Genomic DNA, 22,932 nt, shown 5'->3' with positions numbered 1-22,932 from the left:
CAGAGCTTTACTGCTGGGTATAAAGTATACCGTATTTGCCGGCGTATAGGACGCACCCCTTTTTTTGTACACGTTTTTTAGGGAAAAAACTTTATCACTGAATATTATAATGAATTTACAGTATTAATAAATACCTAATCTAACTAGGAAAGAGTACCCACCTTTTAATCGTCAAAACCCAGAAATTCATCTCCAGAGCTAAATGAAGAGACACTTGAAACCTCTTCTAAATCAGAATCTGAGTCCTCATACAACAAATTGTCCTCTGTACCATCCAGTGCATTACTAATTCCACACTTCTTAAATGATTTAACCACTCTCTGTTTTCACAGCATCCCATGAAGCTTTTACCCCCCTCACAAACTTGCGAAATGCTAGGCTCCTTCCTGATGGCATAACCTCAAAATCTGAAGACTGCATCCAGCTGTTCCACTTCTCCTTCATAAATCCCTTAAATGGTTTATTAATAAAGACATCTAAAGGTTGAAGCTGACTAATTAGACCTCCTGGAATTACAGCTGAGTTTTTAATTCCGTGAGTTTATTTGTAACATCGTCTGTTCTGCGAGAACGAAACTGATCCCATACTAGCATGGCAGATTTCTTCAACAGTCCACCAGGGTGCCTAGACCAAATTTTATCTATCCATAACTTCATTCCTCCTCCATCCATCCAGCCTTTTGTGTGAACATGTACAAACACTCCTTTAAGTGTCTTTTCTTTTAAAAATCAATAGTGGTGGCAATTTTATCCCATCAGCATAGCAGGATAAAACAACCGTGTAGCGAGTTTTTTTCGTGCCCCAAAGTTTTAATAGTAACACTTTTATTTTAGTGCCCTTGGAATCTACAGTTTTGTTTGAGGGCACATCAAAAGTCAGAGGAACTTCGTCCATGTTTCTTATTTGTGCAAGTTCAAAATTTTCTCGTTTCCTTGCGTTAATGACAAATCGATGAAATTCGATCATTTTTTCTTCATATTCAGCTGGCATCTTTTGTGATGTTTTTGTTTTAGTCCGCATACATAGCTGGTTTCTCTTCATGAATCTTGAACACCATGATGTTGATCCCTCTGTTAGTGGCTATCACTTTCACTTGATGAATAATCATTTTTGTAGAAACTGAAAGTCCTGCTTTTCTGTGATCTAAAAATCCAAGTATTCAGTTCTGCCTCAAGTTCTGGCCATTTTGCAGTTCCACTTGATAGGTTATATTTACTGTGAGTTGCTTTTTTTAAATCCTCTTCCTGATTTTGCCAAGTTCTTATCATTTTCTCAGTTGGGGGTGGTGTGAAATGCCTCTCTGCAGCCCTGTTTCCATGTTCTTTAGCATACACAATCACACGTAGCTTGTATGCAATATTGTAACAATGCCGACATTATAATTTCTTGGCAAATTTAGCCATAATTTGCCAAGAAATTTAGAGAAAATTTAACAGCAGAAATTTATCACCGTTCGCAACTGCAACAACAATTGAAAAGTTTAAACAAACAGGACACAGCTGTGATCATCCATGACAGCACATGCGCATCCACTGAACTCTACGTCAGTGTTTCTCAAAGTGTGGTACGTGTACCCTCAGGAGTACGTGAAAAGTCTTCAGGAGGTCCATGGCAATTTTTGGCTATGCATCATTAATGCATAGAATAAAATTTAATGTATCTGTGAAGTTAGAGAACGTAAAATGTTCCTATTTTATCACTGAATAAGGTTCAAAGACATCTGCAGGCTGTGCAGTATGTTTCTCAACAAACAGTGCAATTAGAGACAACTGGGATAAAAACGGCACTAACTAATGAATTGCATGTCCCCTCCCTTCCCACAGTAAATGCTGTATGTACTCAAGCCACACCACATGTTGCCGGTGCAACATATGGTTTTGTTTGAGTGAATGTGTTAAAAGAAATATATAGTGAATGTGTTTCAGATGTTATATAAGGAATTCGGTTGAAGAGAATTAGCATTTCACCTCAACTGTCAGCTCGTCTTCGTCATTTAGTAGCACGATCTTTTTGTTAATACCGCACCAATCATATAAACGCAGATGTCTGGAGTTTGAGAAACACTGCTCTATGTAACTGGAATGCTCTCACACACACCGCAAGGAAGCAATAAAGAAATTGCGTAACTCGGAACAGATTATTTCCAGAAATGAAAATAATAAAAAACTGAGTATCTGTGTATAAGACGCACCCTGTTTTTCAGACTTATTTTCAAAGAAAGAAGGTGCGTCTTATATGCCGGCAAATACGGTAATTGATGAGAAATGTATATATTCTGGTTTTTAATCCTCGCCCAAGTGTATGCAAACAAAGTTTGCATGTGAAGTATCTTCATGACTAGTTTACTTCTACATAGAACTGTTAACTTCATATCAATTGCTTCAATATCCAGAATATGCCTCTATACAAATAGACCTGTCATGAAGATATAATTCATGTGCAGACTTTGTTTTGCATATGCTTAAGTAAAGGATTAAAACAATAATATAATTTCTTTTTAATTATTATAAGTCTTGTATAAAGGTTCTTGACATAATAACAATCTACTCCAGCCAAATCATGTATGCTGCATCATTCCTGTGTATTACTAAGGAAGTAACAGTCATAATTAGTTGAAAGTGAATCTAGAATAAATAAAAGCAAGTGCAAAGAACAGCTATACACATTAAGCAACTGGTTATAATTGCAGCTGTCTAAGATATTAAATACTGTACACAAATTTTTCAATCTCACTTTATTTATTAATAAAAGTTATTTTATTTTTTATTCATTGGCATTTCCCACAACTACTTTGTTCCCTCTAACCTCAGTGGAAAGGAGCAGGCCTGGATTATTATCCGAATGCTCAGTTGTGAAATCCTTTACATCGCACACCCACAGCTCATCAGATCTTGGGTTAAGCTGACCTTAGTTGGCTGAGTGGATAGCATACCTACCCACTCTCCAACCAACAGGTCATGGATTCAAGTCCCACAACAGGTGTTTGTAAAAGCCTGCTCTGGACAAACTTATATAGCTCCTCGAGTTTTTTTATAAAAACTCGAGGAGCTATATAAGTTTGTCCACAGCAGGCTTTTCTTCTTCTTCTTTTTTTTTTTTTTTTTAATTCACTATTTCCGTACATGCCACGCTCAATTAATGCGGTCTGCTTTAAATGAGAAAATGCTGCTAATCACTTCTATGCTCTTTTCTATACAGCTTCCAGAAATGGCCTCTTGTTTTATTCCTATTTCTCTTCATTTTATGGAAAATTTCTTCTGCATTAATCTGGCAACAATTCTTTAACAATTTCTGCCTTAATCATCTTCCCTCTTCCTGTTTGCTAGTCTGTGCAAATGTCCTTTTCTCATACCATGCTAGCCTGGTTTGCCAAGTGGATAGTGACTTCCTTTTTCAACAAACAGGTTATGGATTAGAATCCCACCATAGATGTTTGTAAAAATGCCTTCATGTGATAGATGAAATTTCAAAGCTTGTGCAACTACCACCTTGGTTATTGAAAGCCTGCAATTATCAGTTCCACATTTGGATTCTAGAACAGAATTTCTGGATTATCAACCCTTAGCCCATCTATGGTAATAACATACAAAAAAGGTTTACAACCTTTTGAGTGGGATCCACATTTATTAAAATCAAGCATTTCCGATATGATATTTAGTCTTCTCTGGATTGATTTCCAGCAACTAACATTTGCTTAAACCAGTGACAAAATCAGCACACAGTAATTCATATACGTGATTAAGGCTTTGTAGAGTGAAACCATGACCTATTTTGATTCCTGGCAATTCTGGTAGTGTGGCCCTTAATTTCAGGCTCTTGTCATCACAAGTTTTATATGCTTTATCCTATCCATGCCTTCCAAATTTAAAACCTTACACAGGCCTTGTGGTAACACGAGTAACCCTTTGGAAATTGGTATTTGCATCCATAGAGCAAGGCTATCTGAAATACTGTTTTACAATACAAGTTCAATTGTAATTGCTGACTAGTGGAACTTTTCTAAGCCTTTTCTCATTTACTTTATTTACCCAAGTTAGCCAAAACCCTACTTACCCATGCTAGAGATTTCTTAATCTCTAGCTTTTTTTTTAATTTCAATCACTTTAGCTTCCTCAATTAGTGGATTTTTTTATACTTGTTAACAATGACTAAACTTGGCCACTCCATCTATTCTAAATCTTCTGAAGCCATGTCTGGTCCCACTCCATATAATTCGCTTTACCATCTGAATACCTGCATTTAAAACTCAATATCATTAACATATAAGCTCAACAACCCTAGAACAGATTCAAATAGTGCACCACTGGTAGCTTTCCTCTTCTGTAATACATCTTGCTAGTAACATATCAGACAAATGATAGTCTATCCAGTCCATCTTGTCAGGTGGCAAATTATCAAATGCATTCGTGTAATCTAATATGTTGCTGTATATGAACATCCTTGTCCAATGTATCTTGTCATGTGTCAGAGGTAGGTTGCATTACAAAAATGCAACCTACCTCTTTAACAAACCTATCAAAGAGAATTTTGGTAGTCTTGACCCAATTCTGGATCTTAACTCACACCACCCTCTCTAGTACTTTAAGTACAACTCCAAACATGAATGGTCTTATAATTTATAACTTGCTTTATCATTGCTCTAAAGCAGAACAGTTTTACCCTATTTTCCTTTTGAAACTTCTTGAACAAGAGCTTTGCAACAGGACAGTATGTTAAGGTTGTTAGTTAACTCACTGGAATATTTCCTTAAAATATGAAATGGCAGTCCTATTATTTTCTGTTTATTAACCACAAATCCTCTTCTTCTTGCAAACATAAACCTCTACATAATGCCACACTTAAAAAGATGAATTGCTGTGAATTTCTCATTAAAATAAAATGCCATTCTCTATAGTATCAGATATCCTCTTTATCCATCCATAAATATTTTTTATTTTACCAGCCACATCAGTTGAATTGTTTGCAATTCATCATGGCCTGATGAGCAAACTATTGCTTGCACTGCACTTGTCTTGCCAACCAAGACACATTACCCTGCTCTTTATACTCATTATCTCCTGCCTTTATATTGTCTCCATATAATACCTTATTTCAGAATGCACTCTTCATTTCGTGCTTAGCTTGTTTAACCTGCTGATCTAAGAAATTTGGAAAATCATTTCTGATCTTCAAAATTTCTTAGTAAACAACTTGCATGTGAAGTATCTTCATGACTGGGCTACTTGTATATACAAACTGATAACTTCACATATTGCCTTAGTATTCCATAATGCAAAGCATACTTCTTTTGGGTATGCACAATCCTAAACATTAAGGGAGGATCACTACTGAGATTGGTTTTAACCTTTACTGAGGTGTCATCAGTAATGAGATGCATTAATTCAATCTTGTCATCCTCCTTGGTCTTGGCTTCCACTGACAAGACCTCAAAAGTCAATGTCTGGGTAATGACCTTCACTTGATGCTCAATATGTCCTAAAGGAAGTGTGTTTTGCATTATGGAATACTTAGGCAGTTGATATATACAAGAAGCTTAGTCATGAAGATACTTCACGTTGCATACACTTATTTAAAAGATCAAACAAAAGTATAATTTCTTGGCAAGTATAATTTATTTTATTTCATATTATAATTTTGAAGATCTGAAGTTGAGCAATCTTTGCCGTAGGCAAGTTTTAAATCTTGTATCTCAAAAATTAACTGTCAAGCTTGCAGTTCTGCATAATGTCAACCTCTTAAGGTTGGGGACTCACAATATGGTGTCATTTGACTGCTGTTTCTATAATAGAACTATAGGGCAGTGAGTCGAGATCCTGTCTCCCCATTGTGCTCCCTGGGACCTTCTGTAGGGTACACATCCTTACAAGGATGTTAATGGACCTCTGTGAAGAACAATAGACAAATCGGCACATTTCACCTTGGGATATGCGGAAAAATCTTCAGAGGAGCAGACCTCTAAACAACCTGGGCTCAGCTGGCTCTGGCTGTCAGTACCTGGTTATGGCCTCTACATAAGGTTACAAGGAAAATTAAAAGATTAAATCCTCTGACAAAGAGAAGCAGCTTTGTCAGTACTTTCACAATTATGAAGTCTCATGATGACAGTAAAGCTTGTGATTAAAAAATTTGCAGATGGCAATACAGTGGAGCAGTAAGCAAATGTAGAAACTATTGCTTTATTCTCTCCAGACTAACTGCCATGGTGAGCAAATCTGCATAAATGGCCTCAGAACCCTGTATAAAGCATGGTTCTGAGGTAAACTAAAAAATGAAAAGATGTGGGATTTTAGGAATGAGCAAAGTTAGGTGGCCAGGAGCAGGCAAAACTCAAGTTGATGACATTGTACCACCCTGGAAGTGGGGAAAACAATCATCAAAACTGAGTTGGAATAATACGTCACTGTTGACCTTCATCTCCTACTCAGATAGGATGATGTTATTAAAACTGAAAGGTCAACCACTAGATATCAATCTCATACAGGTCTATGCTCCTACTGCTGACAAGAATGATACCGAGATCGAAGAATTTTATAATAAATTAAAAGAACTAATGAAAAATACAAAAAAACATTAGCACTATCATGGGTAATTTCAGTGCTAAAGTTCATCATCATCAAATTCCTGCCATGTACCCTCAAGGGGTGTACAGGATATGACAGTACTACATGAAAAAATTACATCATTACTAACTTCCTATCTACAATTTTCCTCCAAATCAGTCTGTTACTTGTCAAGACTCCAACATTATCAGATCTTATATTTCTATCGTCTAAGGCACTTTGTACCGTATCAATCCACCTATATCTTGGTCTTCCTCTGGGTCGTTTTCCTGCCAACCTGGCAGAGAACACTTGTTTTGCTAATCTTTCCTCTCCCATTCTATTTAAGTGACCATACCATCTGAGATTAGCTCTGCTAACGCATTCCTGGATGCTGACAATGTCAAGTTCTTTCCTAATATCCTCATTTTTAATATGATATTGCCATTGATGCCATCTGTTCATGCCTCTAATCTTTCTCAGGACTCTCATATCTGCGGTCTCTAGTCTTTGGTCAAGTGTTTTACTTCTGACCTAGCTCTCAGATCCATAAGTTAAAATTGGTTTGAACACAGTCTTGTATACAGCTAATTTAGTGTTCCGACTAATTTCTTTCTTATTCCATATGAATTTATTCAATTGACTTCCCACGATACCAGCTTTGCTGATTCTGTTGTCTATTTCTATATTTAGTTTACCATCTTCAGTAAAAATTGTGCCTAAGTAGCTGAATTGTTTTACTTGTTCCACAGGTTCTCCATTCACAACACAGTTGACATTTTCAATGATTCTGCCTATTTTCATTGTCTTTGTCTTTTTATTGCTGACCTTCATACCATATCTATTACAACAGCTATTCAATTTAGTCAGAGAATCTTGCAGACTTGTGGCGGATTTATTTAGAAGTATAACATCATCCGCATAAAGCAAAGAGCTGACATTAACATCTCCAATTTTGATATCAGGTTTAATACCACATTCCTTCATAATGTGATCCATATAGATAATGAATAACAGAGGGGATAATGTACATCCTTGTCTCACACCAGATTTAACATTAAACCATCTTCCTGTACTTCCTTCAATTCTAACTGCTGACTCACAACTCAAATAAAGACTAAGTATTGCTTGATATAATGCCCCATTGACACCATATAACTGCAGCGTATTGAATAGCTTCTCTCTTGGCACCTTGTCATATGCCTTTTCCAAATCGACAAAACTTAAATACAGATCTTTGTTATATTCCCATGCTTTCTCGATTATTTGTCGTAAAGTGAAGATCTGATCCTGACAGCCTCTATTTGGCCTGAATCCAGCTTGTTCTTCACCAAGCTTTTCTTCCACAATTCTTTTTGACCGTTTCTCAAGTATACTTGCATAGATCTTGCCAGGAACACTCAGTAGGGAAATACCTCTGTAATTCTCACATTCAGTTTTATTTCCCTTTTTATATATGGGTACTATGAGAGCTCTACTCCAATCATCGGGAATTCGTCCCTCTGTCCAGGCTTTCTGAACTATGCAGTGCAGCCACTGTAAGACTCTTATACCACCATACTTCAGCATTTCTGGTCGAATATCATCTAATCCTGCTGCCTTTCCACATTTCAAGCCTTTGATGGCTTTTTCTACTTCAAGTATGGATATGTATTCCTGACTGCATGCCTGGTCAGTGTTTTTTATCACTGTGCTGTCATCACTGCTTGTTTCATTTAGCAGTTTTTCAAAGTAATTACTCCATACTTCAAGGATATCTTTTTCTCCTGTTTTCATTTCACCTTTATCATCTCTAATTCCTTTTACAGCACTCTTTCCTCCATTCCTAAGCTTCTTCAACAACCTCCAGAATATTTTGCCACCTTCTTGATATTTATTTTCTATATTCTTGCCAAAGTCCTCCCATGACTTTTGTTTAGCTAGTTTTACACACTGTTTAGCTTTCTTACATTTGTCTCTGTATTCTGTAAGAGTAAAAGCTGACTTATTTGCCAGGAACTTTTGATATGCTTTCTTCTTTTCCTTCACTGCCTCTTTAACTTCCTGTGTCCACCAGGGAGTTCTGATTTTTTTATCCTTGCACACAACCTCACCACCTGCCTCTCTGGCAGAATCAATCAATGTTTCCTTCAGAGTTTGCCACTGAATCTCCAAGGTTTGATTCCTGTTCTCAAACTCTTTCATTTTCTTTTCAATAATATTTCTGTATTTTAGTCTACAGTTCACATCTGAGAGCTGCTCAACTTTTATTCGCTTTAAAACTTTCTTACATGTTATTCTTTTCAATATGAAATTCAATTTTATCCTGCTCAAGACTAAATAGTGATCACTTCCAATTTCAAATCCTCTGTACACTCTGGTGTCCTGCACCAGGGAGAAAACATCACTATCAACAATAACATAGTCAATGAGACTTTTCTTATTCCTAGCCTCTTCTCTCCATGTGAATTTGTGCACATTTTTATGTTGGAACATGGTGTTAGTAATAACCAGTCCATGTCCTGAGCAGAAATCCAACAGATATTTGCCATTATTATTAGCTTTGCTCTTTTCTCTAAATTTTCCCAAAATATTTTTGTATGTCTCACAATCATTTCCTACTCTACTATTTAGATCCCCAACAAGGACCAACTTTTCCTTTTTCATTGTGTCAGTTACTTTTTCTAAAGCCTCAAAAAATTCCTCCACTTCTACCTTAGTAGAACCTTCTGTGGGACCATAGGCACAAATAAGTCTCATTTCCAGTTCCCCATTCTCATATTTGCCCACATTACTCTACTTGAGACTGACTGCCATTCAAGAAGATTAGCCTCGTATTTTGTGTTGAATACTATGGCTACTCCTTCTTTTCCTTGATTGTCATTGCCTGAATATAACATTTTGTATTTATTGCTCAGAAAGATCTCACCAGTTTTGGTCTTTTTTGTTTCAGTCACCCCTATTATGTCGATCTGGTACTTATCTAATTCCTCAGCTAGCTCCATTTCTTTGCCATTCAGGCTTCTTACATTGATAGTACCGATCTTTAACTCTGGTGATGTTGAGTTGGGGTTTGTTTTCAGATTTGTTCCAGTAGCTGACTTTTCGCTGTTCGCCCTGGTTCCCTGGCGAAAACAACGGGGGCCTTGTTTAACCGGGCGACGCCCCAGCCGGCATGAAATTTTGTCATGTTGTACCATCATTTTTTATTTTGGTTTAACCAATAAGAATACAATTTGGTCGGCTAAATCCCAAATTGCAAGCCCATCCTCGTTCGTTCAGTATCAAAGTAGATACCCAACAGGGTGCACCACGAGAAGGTGAGGATTGGACATTAGGTCAGAAGCCCTGGTCGGTTCTCCGCATTCCTTTAAAGGCTATGTGGAGGTCTCCTCTCAGTTATACAGCTTTGACCCTTAAGCACCCCTTGTTGAAAGGTAGAATTGGAGATATAGTTGCCGAACATGGACTGGGAACAAGAAATGAGAGAGAACATTGTCTTATTCAATTCTGCCAAGAAGAGAAACTAATAATCACAAACACATGGTTTAAGTTACCACTCCAAAGGCTATATACTTTGCAATCACCACAGGATAATAATTCATATATAGTCAGAAACCAAATAGATTACTTGGTAATTAATCAAAGATTTCGAAGTTCCATAAAGAGCACAAAAAAAAAAAAAAGAAACCCTATCTTAGTTGCAGAGATTGCTTTTGTTCCTAATCTACTGGTGACAGAGTTAAAACTTAGACTGAAAGCTATACTTAAACATTAACAAAAAAAAAAAAAGGGTTGATCTAGCAAAGTTAAAAAAAAAAAAAAAAAAAAAAAAAAAAAAAAACTGAATCAAGAGATAGCACTTATCAAGAATGATGTCATTAGGGTTGATGAATCATGGGACAAATTAAAATTCTGCCTACATAGAGAAATGTGCCAATGCTTTGTGTCCTGATAGAGCAGTAAAAACGAAAGATTGGATAATATGAAATTCTTTCTCTTGTGGATCAATTCAGATGGGTTTAAATGTCAGGTTAGTCAAATGGATTCAGGATTGGCTGACTGATAGGTATCAGAGAGTTGTGTATAGTGGGGCAATATCAAGGAAGCAGAAGATTACAAGTGGAGTTCCACAGGGCTCAGTACTGGGACCTATATTGTTCAACCTTCATATCAGTGATATTGTCGATGAATTGCAAGGGGACGTTCAGTTGTTTGCGGATGACGTGAAGCTGGGAAGGGTTATCAGTAATAGTGCAGATGTGGCAGCCCTGCAAGAGGATTTGAATAAACTAGTCAGATCGGCAAATGAATGGGGGTGTCGGTTCAATGCAGTAAAATGTAAAGTCTTGAGGTTTGGGATCCATTGATGGGAGGATGCATACTTGATTGGAGGAGGTTGGGAAGACAAGAGATTTGGAAGTGATGATTGACAAAAAGCTGAAATTCAGGGAGCATATTGCAAAGGTGGTGAGGGTAACTCAGAGGATTGCTGCAATATTGAGAAGGACGCTGACCTGCAGAGATAAAAGAGTTATCATTCGGTTGTATAAGACCTTGATCAGACCACACTTAGACTATTGTTCTCAGATTTGGTCCCCAGGATTTGAAGGGGATAAATTGACTGTGGAAAGGGTACAGAGGCAGATAACAAAGATTGTTTCAGGACTGTACAATATGAGTTAGGAGGATCAACTGAGGGAATGTGGACTACAGAGTTTGTCTATCCTGTAACTGTCGAGAGGCAGTTACAGGTAGACATTGGAGAGTTCTTTGACTTTGTGTAATGGTGGGAAGGAGTGATGACAAGGGGACCATCCCTGGAAGTTGCAAAAGGAGGCTGTGTGCAAGAGTGTGAGGAGTGGTTTCTTTGTGTGGAGGGTGGTTAAACCTTGGAATGCATTGCCCGAGAGAGTGGTTGGAGCAGGAACAGTCAGTGGATTCAAGGAGTGGTATGATAAACACTTTGTTTCCTAAAAAGACTTCCCACAATGAGTCTTTTGACTCCATGGAGGCCTGGATAATAATAATAAAAATATAAAGAGGTTCAGAAAATTATTAAAGATCAAAGAAGCAAAAAAAATTTGGATGAATGAAAAGTGTAAAGAAATAGAATTTCTACAGGAATACTTTTCCTGTTAAATTAAATCAGGAAATACTTTTCCTGATTAAAACTGTCATACTTTGACAGTTTTAATCTACACAAAGTTAAAAGAGACCTCGGGTATATTTAAGAAAAAACAGCCATGTATCCTTCAAAACAATGAAGTAATATCTGAAAACGGTGATAAAATAGAATGGATGAAATATGTAGAATTCTTTACTGATAAGAGGCAAAACCAAACAGAAAATACTTATGAGCAGATGGAAGGTCCATGCATCTATGACAGAGGTAGAATATGTGCTGAACTTAGCTAAAAAATGGTAAAGCCTTAGGCCCTGATAGAATACGAGCAGAAATAGTAAAGCTATTTAATCAGATCTACAATACAGGCATAAATCCTCAAGACTGGTTGCAGTCGACCTTCATGTTACCTAAAAAAAAGCAAATGCAAAACATGTAATGACTATAGAATGATCAGTCTAATGAGTCATGTTCTCAAAATGTTTTTGAAAATAATTCAAAAAAGAATAATACAGAAAATGTGAATATACATCTGTGATAACCAGTTTGGCTTTAGAAGTGGTTTGGGAATGAGAGAGTCTTTTCTGTTCTCAAATCTTATTCCAGAAATGGAGTTACCAAAACAAGTATTCATTTGCTTCATTGACTTCGAGAAAGCATTTGACATAGTCAAACACACTAAAAAGATTCCAGTTATTTAAAAAGAATTGAATTAGATGATAAAGACATTATTGTTGATAGTGATGTTTTCTCCCTGGTGCAGGACACCAGAGTGTACAGAGGATTTGAAATTGGAAGTGATCACTATTTAGTCTTGAGCAGGATAAAATTGAATTTCATATTGAAAAGAATAACATGTAAGAAAGTTTTAAAGCGAATAAAAGTTGAGCAGCTCACAGATGTGAACTGTAGACTAAAATACAGAAATATTATTGAAAAGAAAATGAAAGAGTTTGAGAACAGGAATCAAACCTTGGAGATTCAGTGGCAAACTCTGAAGGAAACATTGATTGATTTTGCCAGAGAGGCATGTGGTGAGGTTGTGTGCAAGGATAAAAAAATCAGAACTCCCTGGTGGACACAGGAAGTTAAAGAGGTTGTGAAGGAAAAGAAGAAAGCATATCAAAAGTTCCTGGCAAATAAGTCAGCTTTTACTCTTACAGAATACAGAGACAAATGTAAGAAAGCTAAGCAGTGTGTAAAACTAGCTAAACAAAAGTCATGGGAGGACTTTGGCAAGAATATAGAAAATAAATATCAAGAAGGTGGCAAAATATTCTGGAGGTTGTTGAAGAAGCTTAGGAATGGAGGAAAGAGTGCTGTAAAAGGAATTAGAGATGATAAAGGTGAAATGAAAACAGGAGAAAAAGATATCCTTGAAGTATGGAGTAATTACTTTGAAAAACTGCTAAATGAAACAAGCAGTGATGACAGCACAGTGATAAAAAAACACTGACCAGGCATGCAGTCAGGAATACATATCCATACTTGAAGTAGAAAAAGCCATCAAAGGCTTGAAATGTGGAAAGGCAGCAGGAGTAGATGATATTCGACCAGAAATGCTTAAGTATGGTGGTATAAGAGTCTTACAGTGGCTGCACTGCATAGTTCAGAAAGCCTGGACAGAGGGACGAATTCCCAATGATTGGAGTAGAGCTCTCATAGTACCCATATATAAAAAGGGAAATAAAACTGAATGTGAGAATTACAGAGGTATTTCTCTACTGAGTGTTCCTGGCAAGATCTATGCAAGTATACTTGAGAAACGGTTGAGAAGAATTGTGGAAGAAAAGCTTGGCGAAGAACAAGCTGGATTCAGGTCAAATATAGGCTGTCAGGATCAGATCTTCACTTTACGACAAATAGTCGAGATAGCATGGGAATATAACAAAGATCTGTATTTAAGTTTTGTCGATTTGGAAAAGGCATATGACAAGGTGCCAAGAGAGAAGCTATTCAATACGCTGCAGTTATATGGTGTCAATGGGACATTATATCAAGCAATACTTAGTCTTTATTTGAGTTGTGAGTCAGCAGTTAGAATTGAAGGAAGTACAGGAAGATGGTTTAATGTTAAATCTGGTGTGAGACAAGGATGTACATTATCCCCTCTGTTATTCATTATCTATATGGATCACATTATGAAGGAATGTGGTATTAAACCTGATATCAAAATTGGAGATGTTAATGTCAGCTCTTTGCTTTATGCGGATGATGTTATACTTCTAAATAAATCCGCCACAAGTCTGCAAGATTCTCTGACTAAATTGAATAGCTGTTGTAATAGATATGGTATGAAGGTCAGCAATAAAAAGACAAAGACAATGAAAATAGGCAGAATCATTGAAAATGTCAACTGTGTTGTGAATGGAGAACCTGTGGAACAAGTAAAACAATTCAGCTACTTAGGCACAATTTTTACTGAAGATGGTAAACTAAATATAGAAATAGACAACAGAATCAGCAAAGCTGGTATCGTGGGAAGTCAATTGAATAAATTCATATGGAATAAGAAAGAAATTAGTCGGAACACTAAATTAGCTGTATACAAGACTGTGTTCAAACCAATTTTAACTTATGGATCTGAGAGCTGGGTCAGAAGTAAAACACTTGACCAAAGACTAGAGACCGCAGATATGAGAGTCCTGAGAAAGATTAGAGGCATGAACAGATGGCATCAATGGCAATATCATATTAAAAATGAGGATATTAGGAAAGAACTTGACATTGTCAGCATCCAGGAATGCGTTAGCAGAGCTAATCTCAGGTGGTATAGTCACTTAAATAGAATGGGAGAGTAAAGATTAGCAAAACAAGTGTTCTCTGCCAAGTTGGCAGGAAAACGACCCAGAGGAAGACCAAGATATAGGTGGATTGATACGGTACAAAGTGCCTTAGACGATAGAAATATAAGATCTGATAATGTTGGAGTCTTGACAAGTAACAGACTGATTTGGAGGAAAATTGTAGATAGGAAGTTAGTAATGATGTAATTTTTTCATGTAGTACTGTCATATCCTGTACACCCCTTGAGGGTACATGGCAGGAAATTGATGATGATAAAGACATTAGGATCATCAAAACTTATATTGGAACCAAAAGGCATCTGTTCAAGTTGATGACATTATTAGAGAATCCATTAACGTCAAAAGAGGAGTAAATCAAGGATGCATGCTGTTGCCTCTCCTTTTTAACATATACTCAGAAGCCATATTTCAAAAAATCTTAAAGGAAAGAGAGGAAGGAATTAATGTAAATGATGAAATCATTAATAACATCTGATATGCTGACGACACAGCTCTCCTGGCTGACAATATTAAGGATCTTTAAAATATTCTTGAACTAGTGAACAAAGAGTGAAAAAATGTAATTAAGAATAGCAAGAAACTAATTCCTTTTGAAGGACTTTTGATATTTCATATTTCAACTCGGTACTTTCATTACAGGAAACAAATAGTGACAAAATTTAAATATCTCGGATGCTGGTTAAATGAAGAATGCAACTCAGAAATGGAAATAAAAGTTAGAGCTGAAATGGCAAGAAAGAAATTTTTCTCCTGATGAAATCAACACTGTAACTGCAATTTTAAATTTAGAACTTAGAGTATGCATGGTTAAATGCTATGGTATGGTCTGTACTGTTGCACCTTGAAGAAATATTGCATAAAAACAGTACAGTAGCTGAGTATTATATTTTAGCATTAAAGGATTGCAACTATAATTATTGCTAAATAACAAAAATCCTGTTTGATCTTTAAATGAAATAATAAATATAGTCTAATATTTTTTGATGTTCAGGAATTTCTCTATCACTTCTTGGGATGTCTTTTCTATTTGAGTGCAAGCCTAGCTCTAATGGTCAGAGTTCCTCAGATGAACTACCGCTTTGAAAATGATCCCCAGGATGGTAGTAGTGGCAAAATGGCAGCAGCGGTAAGGAAGCTTAAAATGTTACTGTTATTATTATTAATCTTTCAGTCACTCATCAGGTGATATCATTACTAAAATTTTAACCATAGTTTTTCCTTAAATTTATTCAAATGTCTTATTTTTTGTCTGTCCATTGTACTCATCATCCACTTTTCTTCATCTGATATGGATGCTTGGACATTGATTATCGTTCAGTGGATAAAATGCATCTAGAAATAATTACTAACTAAATTTGGCTAATATATTAAGCCAGTATTTTGCCGCCTTCATCAAGGAATGCATCTTCATTTGGGGGGGGGGATACACATACACTAAACACATGCATGCAGGCACACTAGCAGGAAGATAACCCAGACTGACTGAAAAGATTCTGCAGTCCTAACTATTGTTTTCTGTGGGTGCAGTGATGGAATCTTGGTGAAGATCTCGCAGTGGTCTCCAGATTTTGGTGAAGCAAGGCATCAGAACTTGTTCAGATTTAGTAATGATGTAATGCTGTGGAAGATTCCAGAAATCTCAGATTTATATATGCTCCTATATAAAAGTGGAGGTCCTGTTCTATTGGATCCAGTGATTTGTATCCATGGCATACAAATCACTGGATCCAATATAGTCTGCTACTCCAGAATAGTACTAGGTATTTCTGTGTTTCTCGGATGGATAGTGGCAGTTTTTCCTGTTTGTTCAAAATTATGGTTAGCAAGAGATGGTAGTCTAGATCAGTGTTTCCAAAACTTTCAGTACCTGTGTACTTTGTGCTTGTTACACTAGCATACCTCCCCTTGCCTTTTCAGACCAAGGCAGTTTGGAAGGACTTTTGATATTTCATTCAAACAAATAATTATAAAGGTTTCTAAATTTTAACTTGCATTATAGTAAATTATTGGCACACAAACCCATCACTTTCATTACAGAAAACAAATATTTATCCCTGATATTGTAATAACTGTGAGAAAGAACATCAGTCATTTTCATTTGTATCATTATTTTTTATAGTTTAAAATATCCTGCTTTTAACTAGTAATCCATAAGGTTTGACAAATACAAAACAGATATATTTAATATTATTAATTATTAGACTACACTTCACAAGATTTGTTAATAACTAACAATGATTAAACAATAACCTGTATATCCATCAACTTGTGTAACAAACAGATTCATGCACAGGTAGTGAAACAATCACTGAGGATCATTATAATTTAAGATGTAAATGAATCCAAAATTTAGCAGAGTTCTGACCATGTGGTTTGAACCATTTAAATTTGAAATTTTAGTGCGAGCAGTTTGAACCATGTAGCTGAACATATGCTGTCAAACAACCATGGCCCTAACAGAGATAAGTTGATGCATGTCAAGAGACACTGACAGTATGGAAACAGATATAAAAAGTTTTTAAAAACAATCAAAATTAAAGTGCCTTGTATCCCTTAAAAATCACTTGCATACCTAGGAGTAGATCCACCATTGCTTTAGGAAATGCTGGTCTAGATGGAGAGGATCTTTTTTGGCAAATGGATAAGTAATTCTTGAGATACACCTTGAAAGAAGGCTGTATGTCACTCTTTGTTAAAGGTTTTTTTTTTTTTTTTTTGCCTAAGGTAGCCTGAATCTAAGGAATGATGGCAACGGATTGTTTGTATTCTGGATTTTTTTGGGAGGGGGATGAAGGAGGTAGGATGAGCAGAGTGTTCTGTTGATTTTGTGAAGGGGAATGCTTTTGGTTAAAAGTGTCATGGATGTCGCAGATTTGTGTGGAGTGTTTTGTTTGGGTTGTGTTGAGTTGCTAAGGTTTTGATAATGTCATATTGCTGGGAGAGGGGTAATGTGACAGATGGATGTAGGTTTTCTCTAGGCAGAAAAGGTTATAGATCCATTGGGTAGTCTGGTGACCAGAATATCAAGGAAGAGCAGACAATTGCTTGCCTCGTTGGCAGAGTGGTTAGCATATCTGCTCTTTAGCCAAAAGGCTGTGGGTTCACATCCTGCCACGGGCATAGATGTTTGTGTCTGTGAAAGTGGTGGTGGTGGGCAGTAGATAGTGTTGGTGTAGATGATGCAGTTCGCTGTAGTTGGTGGATTGAGTAGTGGAGATGGAGCTGTAGAGTAGAGGTGTCACATAATAATATAATTGTTTTCCATTTTCAGTGGTGAAATGGATCCCTGAATGTTTCATATTGAGGTAAGCTAAAAATGTTTCCAATGTATCCTAGCCATGTGGCTAAATGGAGAACACATCTGCATAGCTGTATTACAGATTTGAGAGGAGCAGAGTTCAGGGCTATGTTTTTAAATGCTCCATGAAAAGACTGGGGGAAGCCCATAGCTGTACCTTCAATCTGCTTGTAGGTTTTTGTTTGCCATGTAAAAAAAAATAACCTGAGTTCATGGCAAAACTGAATAAGGCTGTTGCACCAGAGAGAGAGAGAGAGAGAGTCAAAATTAGTTCTGAGGTCTCTTCTAGGAGTATACACTAAAAATTTAAAAAGGTTATGTGAAAACTGACTATAATGTTAGTATCTTATAGGATCAAGTTTCAAGCAAGAATTGAAGTGCACAGAATTTTTAATGTGGTAGAGTGTGTGTGAGAGAGAGGGGGATGCAACTGCCACATCTCATGGCCCTAAATCCTAACACTAATATTGTTGTATCAGTCTCTGATACGACAATATGAGTAAGATAGATGTTTTCTTTTATGATATTCAGAGTAATCAAGTACTACCATAGCATTATCCTTATCTGCTTTTGGTTATAGCTTATTGAGTGCAAGTTATGCAGAAGATATTCCTTTTCAGAGGCTTTGCTGATTTTAAAATGTTAGTCATGTCTAGCAGAATGTTATTGGTGATATGGGAGGGGAGGTTGTAAATGCTCTGTTCTATTTCTGACATTATTTGAAGACTGAGTACTTGCTTTGGAGCTAATCGAGTTATGGCTGAGTGCACTGATATCGTTTATTTTCTTAAGCTGAATTAACAATAAGTTAATCACAATCTGTTCTGGAGAGACACAAGGATATTGTATTTTCTTTGGGCTTTGTAGCTGAATTTTGAGGAAGACCTTTTGGAAAGAGCTAGATTCTAATACTGTCTAGGATAAGAAAAACTTTTTTATCAGAGCTTTCAAGTGAAGGTGAGTTAGCAGGTCCTCATCAGAGGAAGCAGTTTTTCATCCTGGAAAAATGCAAACCAGCCAGAAGAACATGCACACAATTTACAGACATAGGACAGTTAATCCTACCTGCATTGTTTGCTCTCATAAGTAAGCAGTAATCAGGTTTATAAAGTCAAACTATATGGCTGTGAGAGGCTCTTGCATCTAACATGAAAGGGAAGATGAGAATAGGTATTTTCTTGGTGTTCTGGAGACGCACAAGATTATTGAATTTTTGGATATGGTGGTCTTCATTAAATGTATCCCTAAAAAGAAATTGGAACTAATTCTGAACTCTTTTCCCCCTGACTTAGCAGCCTTGTTCATTTTTACTATGAACTCTGGGAATGATGCAGAGGACACTGACTTGTAGGGAGATTCTTGTTCCATTGTATAAGGCTTTGATTAGGCCACACATGGACTATTGTGCCCAGATTTGGTCATCTGGTTTTCAGAAGGACAAAGATGTTGGAAAGGGTCCAGAGGCGACTGACTAAGGTAGGTTCTAACCTCTGGAATGTTGAGTATGAGGAAAGATTGAGAAGATGCAATTTGCAGTCTGGTGAACAGGAGGAAGAGGGGCGATATGATAGACCTGCAAGTTAGTGAGGGGTTGTTATAGGATCAGTGCTAGAGAGATTCTACAGAAAATAGTGGGAGATCAGGGGAGAAGGTCATCCCTGGAAACTGTATAAAGAGGGTGTGAGTAGGGGAGTGAGAAGCAGGTTTTTTTCATGCAGAGTTGTGAATCATCGGAATGCCTTGCCTGAAAGTGTGGTGTCTGCAGAGAATTTGAGTGTTTTTAAAGCACAGTATAATGAGCTGTATGTGTATGATAAAAGGACCTCCCAGATGAGTCTTTGACTCCATGTGGTCTTGGGTAATAATAATAATGATATTTTATGTAGCAATGGAAACTTACCGACTAAAGAAAAGCCATGCTTTGTCTTTAGTCATTTTGAAAATACAACCCTAAACTCTGCTCCTCTCAAACGAATAGCATAGCTACAATACATGGACAGTATGACTGGGGATATGTTGGAAACGTTTTTAACACACTTCAATAGCCAATATCTGAGGATCTGTTTCACCATTAAAAAAGTGAAACAGTTGTCTGTACTTGCTTGACACTGATCACCTGACTATTCAGTGGATCCTTTTCTGTCCACAAAGTCCATTGATACTAGAAGCTACATCATCATCTGTCATATCACCATCCCTTTCAGCAATATGGTATTATCGAAACTACACAAAATCAACATAACATCCCCCCCCCTCCCAAAAAAAATCCACAAACAGAAAAAATCATTTCCTACAAATGAGGAACCTTTTCAAAACACATGAATGTTTAAGTGTAGAAAATGCATATTTTTAAAGGTATAACATACAAGACCTCCTCCTTCAAGCCATACTAAAAATTAGCTATCCTTATCTGCTCACTAAAAGATCCTCTCAATCTAGATCATCCTATGGGTCAACATCCCTTGCTCCTGCATACTATCTGACCTTGGATAAACAGAGCAGTGAATATTAGTCTGGAGGAACACAGAACTATTAGTTACCTGTACTATGGCATGTTCTGCAGTAGCGAACCATGCTATGAGTGCATTCCCAATGAAACAAAACCTCCCTTTTATACACTTTTGTACAGAAATAAATTTGAAAGAATATTTGTAGAATCTGCCATAGAATGGTCTTCCAAAAATCTGGGAGACCATTGTTAAGACCTTCAGTAAGATTCCATCACCACACCAATAGTCAATTAGGACCTTCTCACTCAGTTTGTGTTTGCCTTCTTACCTGCATGCACATGCCTAATGTATTTTTTGTACACATGAAGAAATATTAACATAATAATTCATTATATAAATCAGTTTAGTTATTCATCTCTAGATGTGTGTTTTATTTATTCTCTACTTAAATTAGATTTTTTTTTTTAAATTCTATTGCTCACCCCTTCATACTTGCACTCTTATTTAGCAAAGCATAGGCCTCTGTGGAGGTAGGACATTTTTAGAAATGTTTTATCCAGTATTAAACCACACGCAAAGACATTAAATAGATACTGTTTTTTTGACTAGTTTCCTGATGAAGTGAAACAAAGTGTGTCATTTCATCAGGAAATAACAAACTAAAAAAACTAGAAAGCATGTAATAACAGCTAACATCTCTAGTGAAAAACATTTGAACATTTACTGAAATAAGAGCCAACAGGCTTCACTTCGGCGAAGTAAAATATTCAAAATTAAAATCTAAGAGTTACCTGGCATTGCACTACCAGGTGTTGGCTTATGCTTGGTCTCGCTGAACTTCATATAGTTTTCTATATTTAGCATGAAACTCTTTAGATTAGATTTCCTATCTTTGAGTTTATTTGGCTAAGAAATAATGTGGTATTCAATATCTACTTAATTTTGAACATTTGAACATATTTAAACAATGGAAAGAATATGTTTGCTATTACACTGGCTGCTTCTCTGTAGAATGGGATGCTGTATACTACTGGTAGATAAGAGTATATAGTGATGGATTAATAAAGACTAGACTTGATGCAAAATCATCTCCTTTTTTTGTTTCACTGTAAAGGATGCTTCATTTCATCTCATCCTTTCAACACTCTTGGGTATAAACAGTATAATCTATGTGAAGCATTTTAGTTTGCCCTTCTACTAGATGTTTTGTTTCTGTTGTATGTGCTGCTAACCCTGAACTTGTGCTTTCTTTCATTCTCTATGTCCGATAGATGTATCTCTCCAGATCTGTCTGTCTGTCCTATGTACTATAGGCTGCAATCGCAATTGATCTTGTAGATAGCTGGTAATTTTAAGTGGAACATAGAGGTTTAGGAGGTTTCAGGTAATTAGAGTTAGAGATTTTGTTGATTATTATTACCCATAACCTATAAACATAAAGACATACATAAATATACTTGGGCAACAAGAGGATGGAAATCAATATTAGATTACTTCATATTAAATGAAAAGACATCAAAATTTTCACTAGATGTTAGAGTTCACAGAGGATATGAAATAAGCAGTGACCACTTCCTTGTTAAAATAAAATTAAGATTACCACCTAAATGGCTACAAGTAACAAGAACAGAAAGAAAAATTGAAACATTTGTTTATAAAACTAGACTATTGAATGACACAAATGTACAATGGTTATATGAACAAAGAATTAACCAGTATCTAGATAAAATAAAACAAAATTAAGAAATAGAATGGCTTAATATAAAAACGATACTAAATGCAGCAGCAAATGAAAGCTTAGGAAAGACCAAAAAATTCAATAAAATAAAAAAACTGAAGATCTGGGATGATATAATCAAAAAGAAAAAAGAAGCCTATCACAAATGGTTAAGCAGTAAAAGATATTATAAAATATATAATATAAATCAGCTAACGCCTTTTTATTCCCGTATATACGGGAGTAGGCGAGGCCATTTAGCCCTATCTAACTTTTGGAGACTGAGTGGGCAGTTCAATCTCCACTGGTACCCAATCAGAGACAGATGGCCCAAGGCTATCACTAATTAAGCGGTCCGCAGTGAAGAGAGACGGCACAAATGTGCCGCCATCTCGTGGTCCCTGACCCTAACACAATATATTTAATGTCTGAAATAATGTGGGTTCTACGGTCGATTTTCTTGAGTTTACAGGACGAAAAACCCGAGTTTCCGGGAGGAAAAACCTGCTTGCCCGTGCCAGAGATCGACTAAAGTAAAAGATTAGAAGATGAAATAGAATATGAAAGAATAAGAGCCATAGCTAAAAGAGAAGTCAGAAAAAGACATAGAGAATCATGGAATAAATTTGTTTCTAATTTAGAACATGATTTATATAAAATAAGACCCAATGTATATTAAGATTTTGAAACACCTAAATGCAGATACCAAAGAAAACATAAAATTAAACACTGAATTGAAATTAGAAGAATTTCTAAATTACTACGCAGAACTGTGGACAGACAAATATTTTAAAAAAGACAACTGGCAAACAATTAATGAAAAGGAAATAACTGAAGAAGAATTAGAAATCAGCCTGAAAGAAACAAACGGAAAATCACCTGGAGAAGATAAGCTAGTTTCAGAACTATATAAATACGCAGAAACAAGATTCAAAGGAAGACTCTTATTATTTTTAAATAAAATTTACTCAACTGGTATCCCCCCAATAGAATGGAAAAAAGCAATTGTGATTCCTA

The 22,932-nt window shown here is 36.3% G+C and overlaps 1 protein-coding gene across 2 annotated transcripts in view; it reads left to right on the top strand.

Moving 5' to 3' along the window:
- LOC150096656 (uncharacterized) overlaps positions 1-22,932 on the top strand; it is a 56,991-nt gene that overhangs the window by 11,971 nt on the left and 22,088 nt on the right. For both annotated transcript variants that reach the window (XM_090408330.1, XM_090408329.1), the window contains exon 3: positions 15,442-15,576. In XM_090408330.1, coding sequence (XP_090264456.1) covers positions 15,442-15,576 — 135 coding nt within the window. The remainder of the gene's footprint in view (positions 1-15,441; positions 15,577-22,932) is intronic.

Source organism: Typopeltis vanoorti, chromosome 18 (genome assembly GCF_054136105.1).
Source record: "Typopeltis vanoorti isolate ZY-2024b chromosome 18, IOZ_Tvanoo_1.0, whole genome shotgun sequence".
NCBI classification, from domain to species: Eukaryota; Metazoa; Arthropoda; class Arachnida; order Uropygi; family Thelyphonidae; genus Typopeltis; species Typopeltis vanoorti.
Note: the sequence above shows the minus strand (reverse complement) of the source record. Positions and strands in the feature narration are given on the sequence as shown.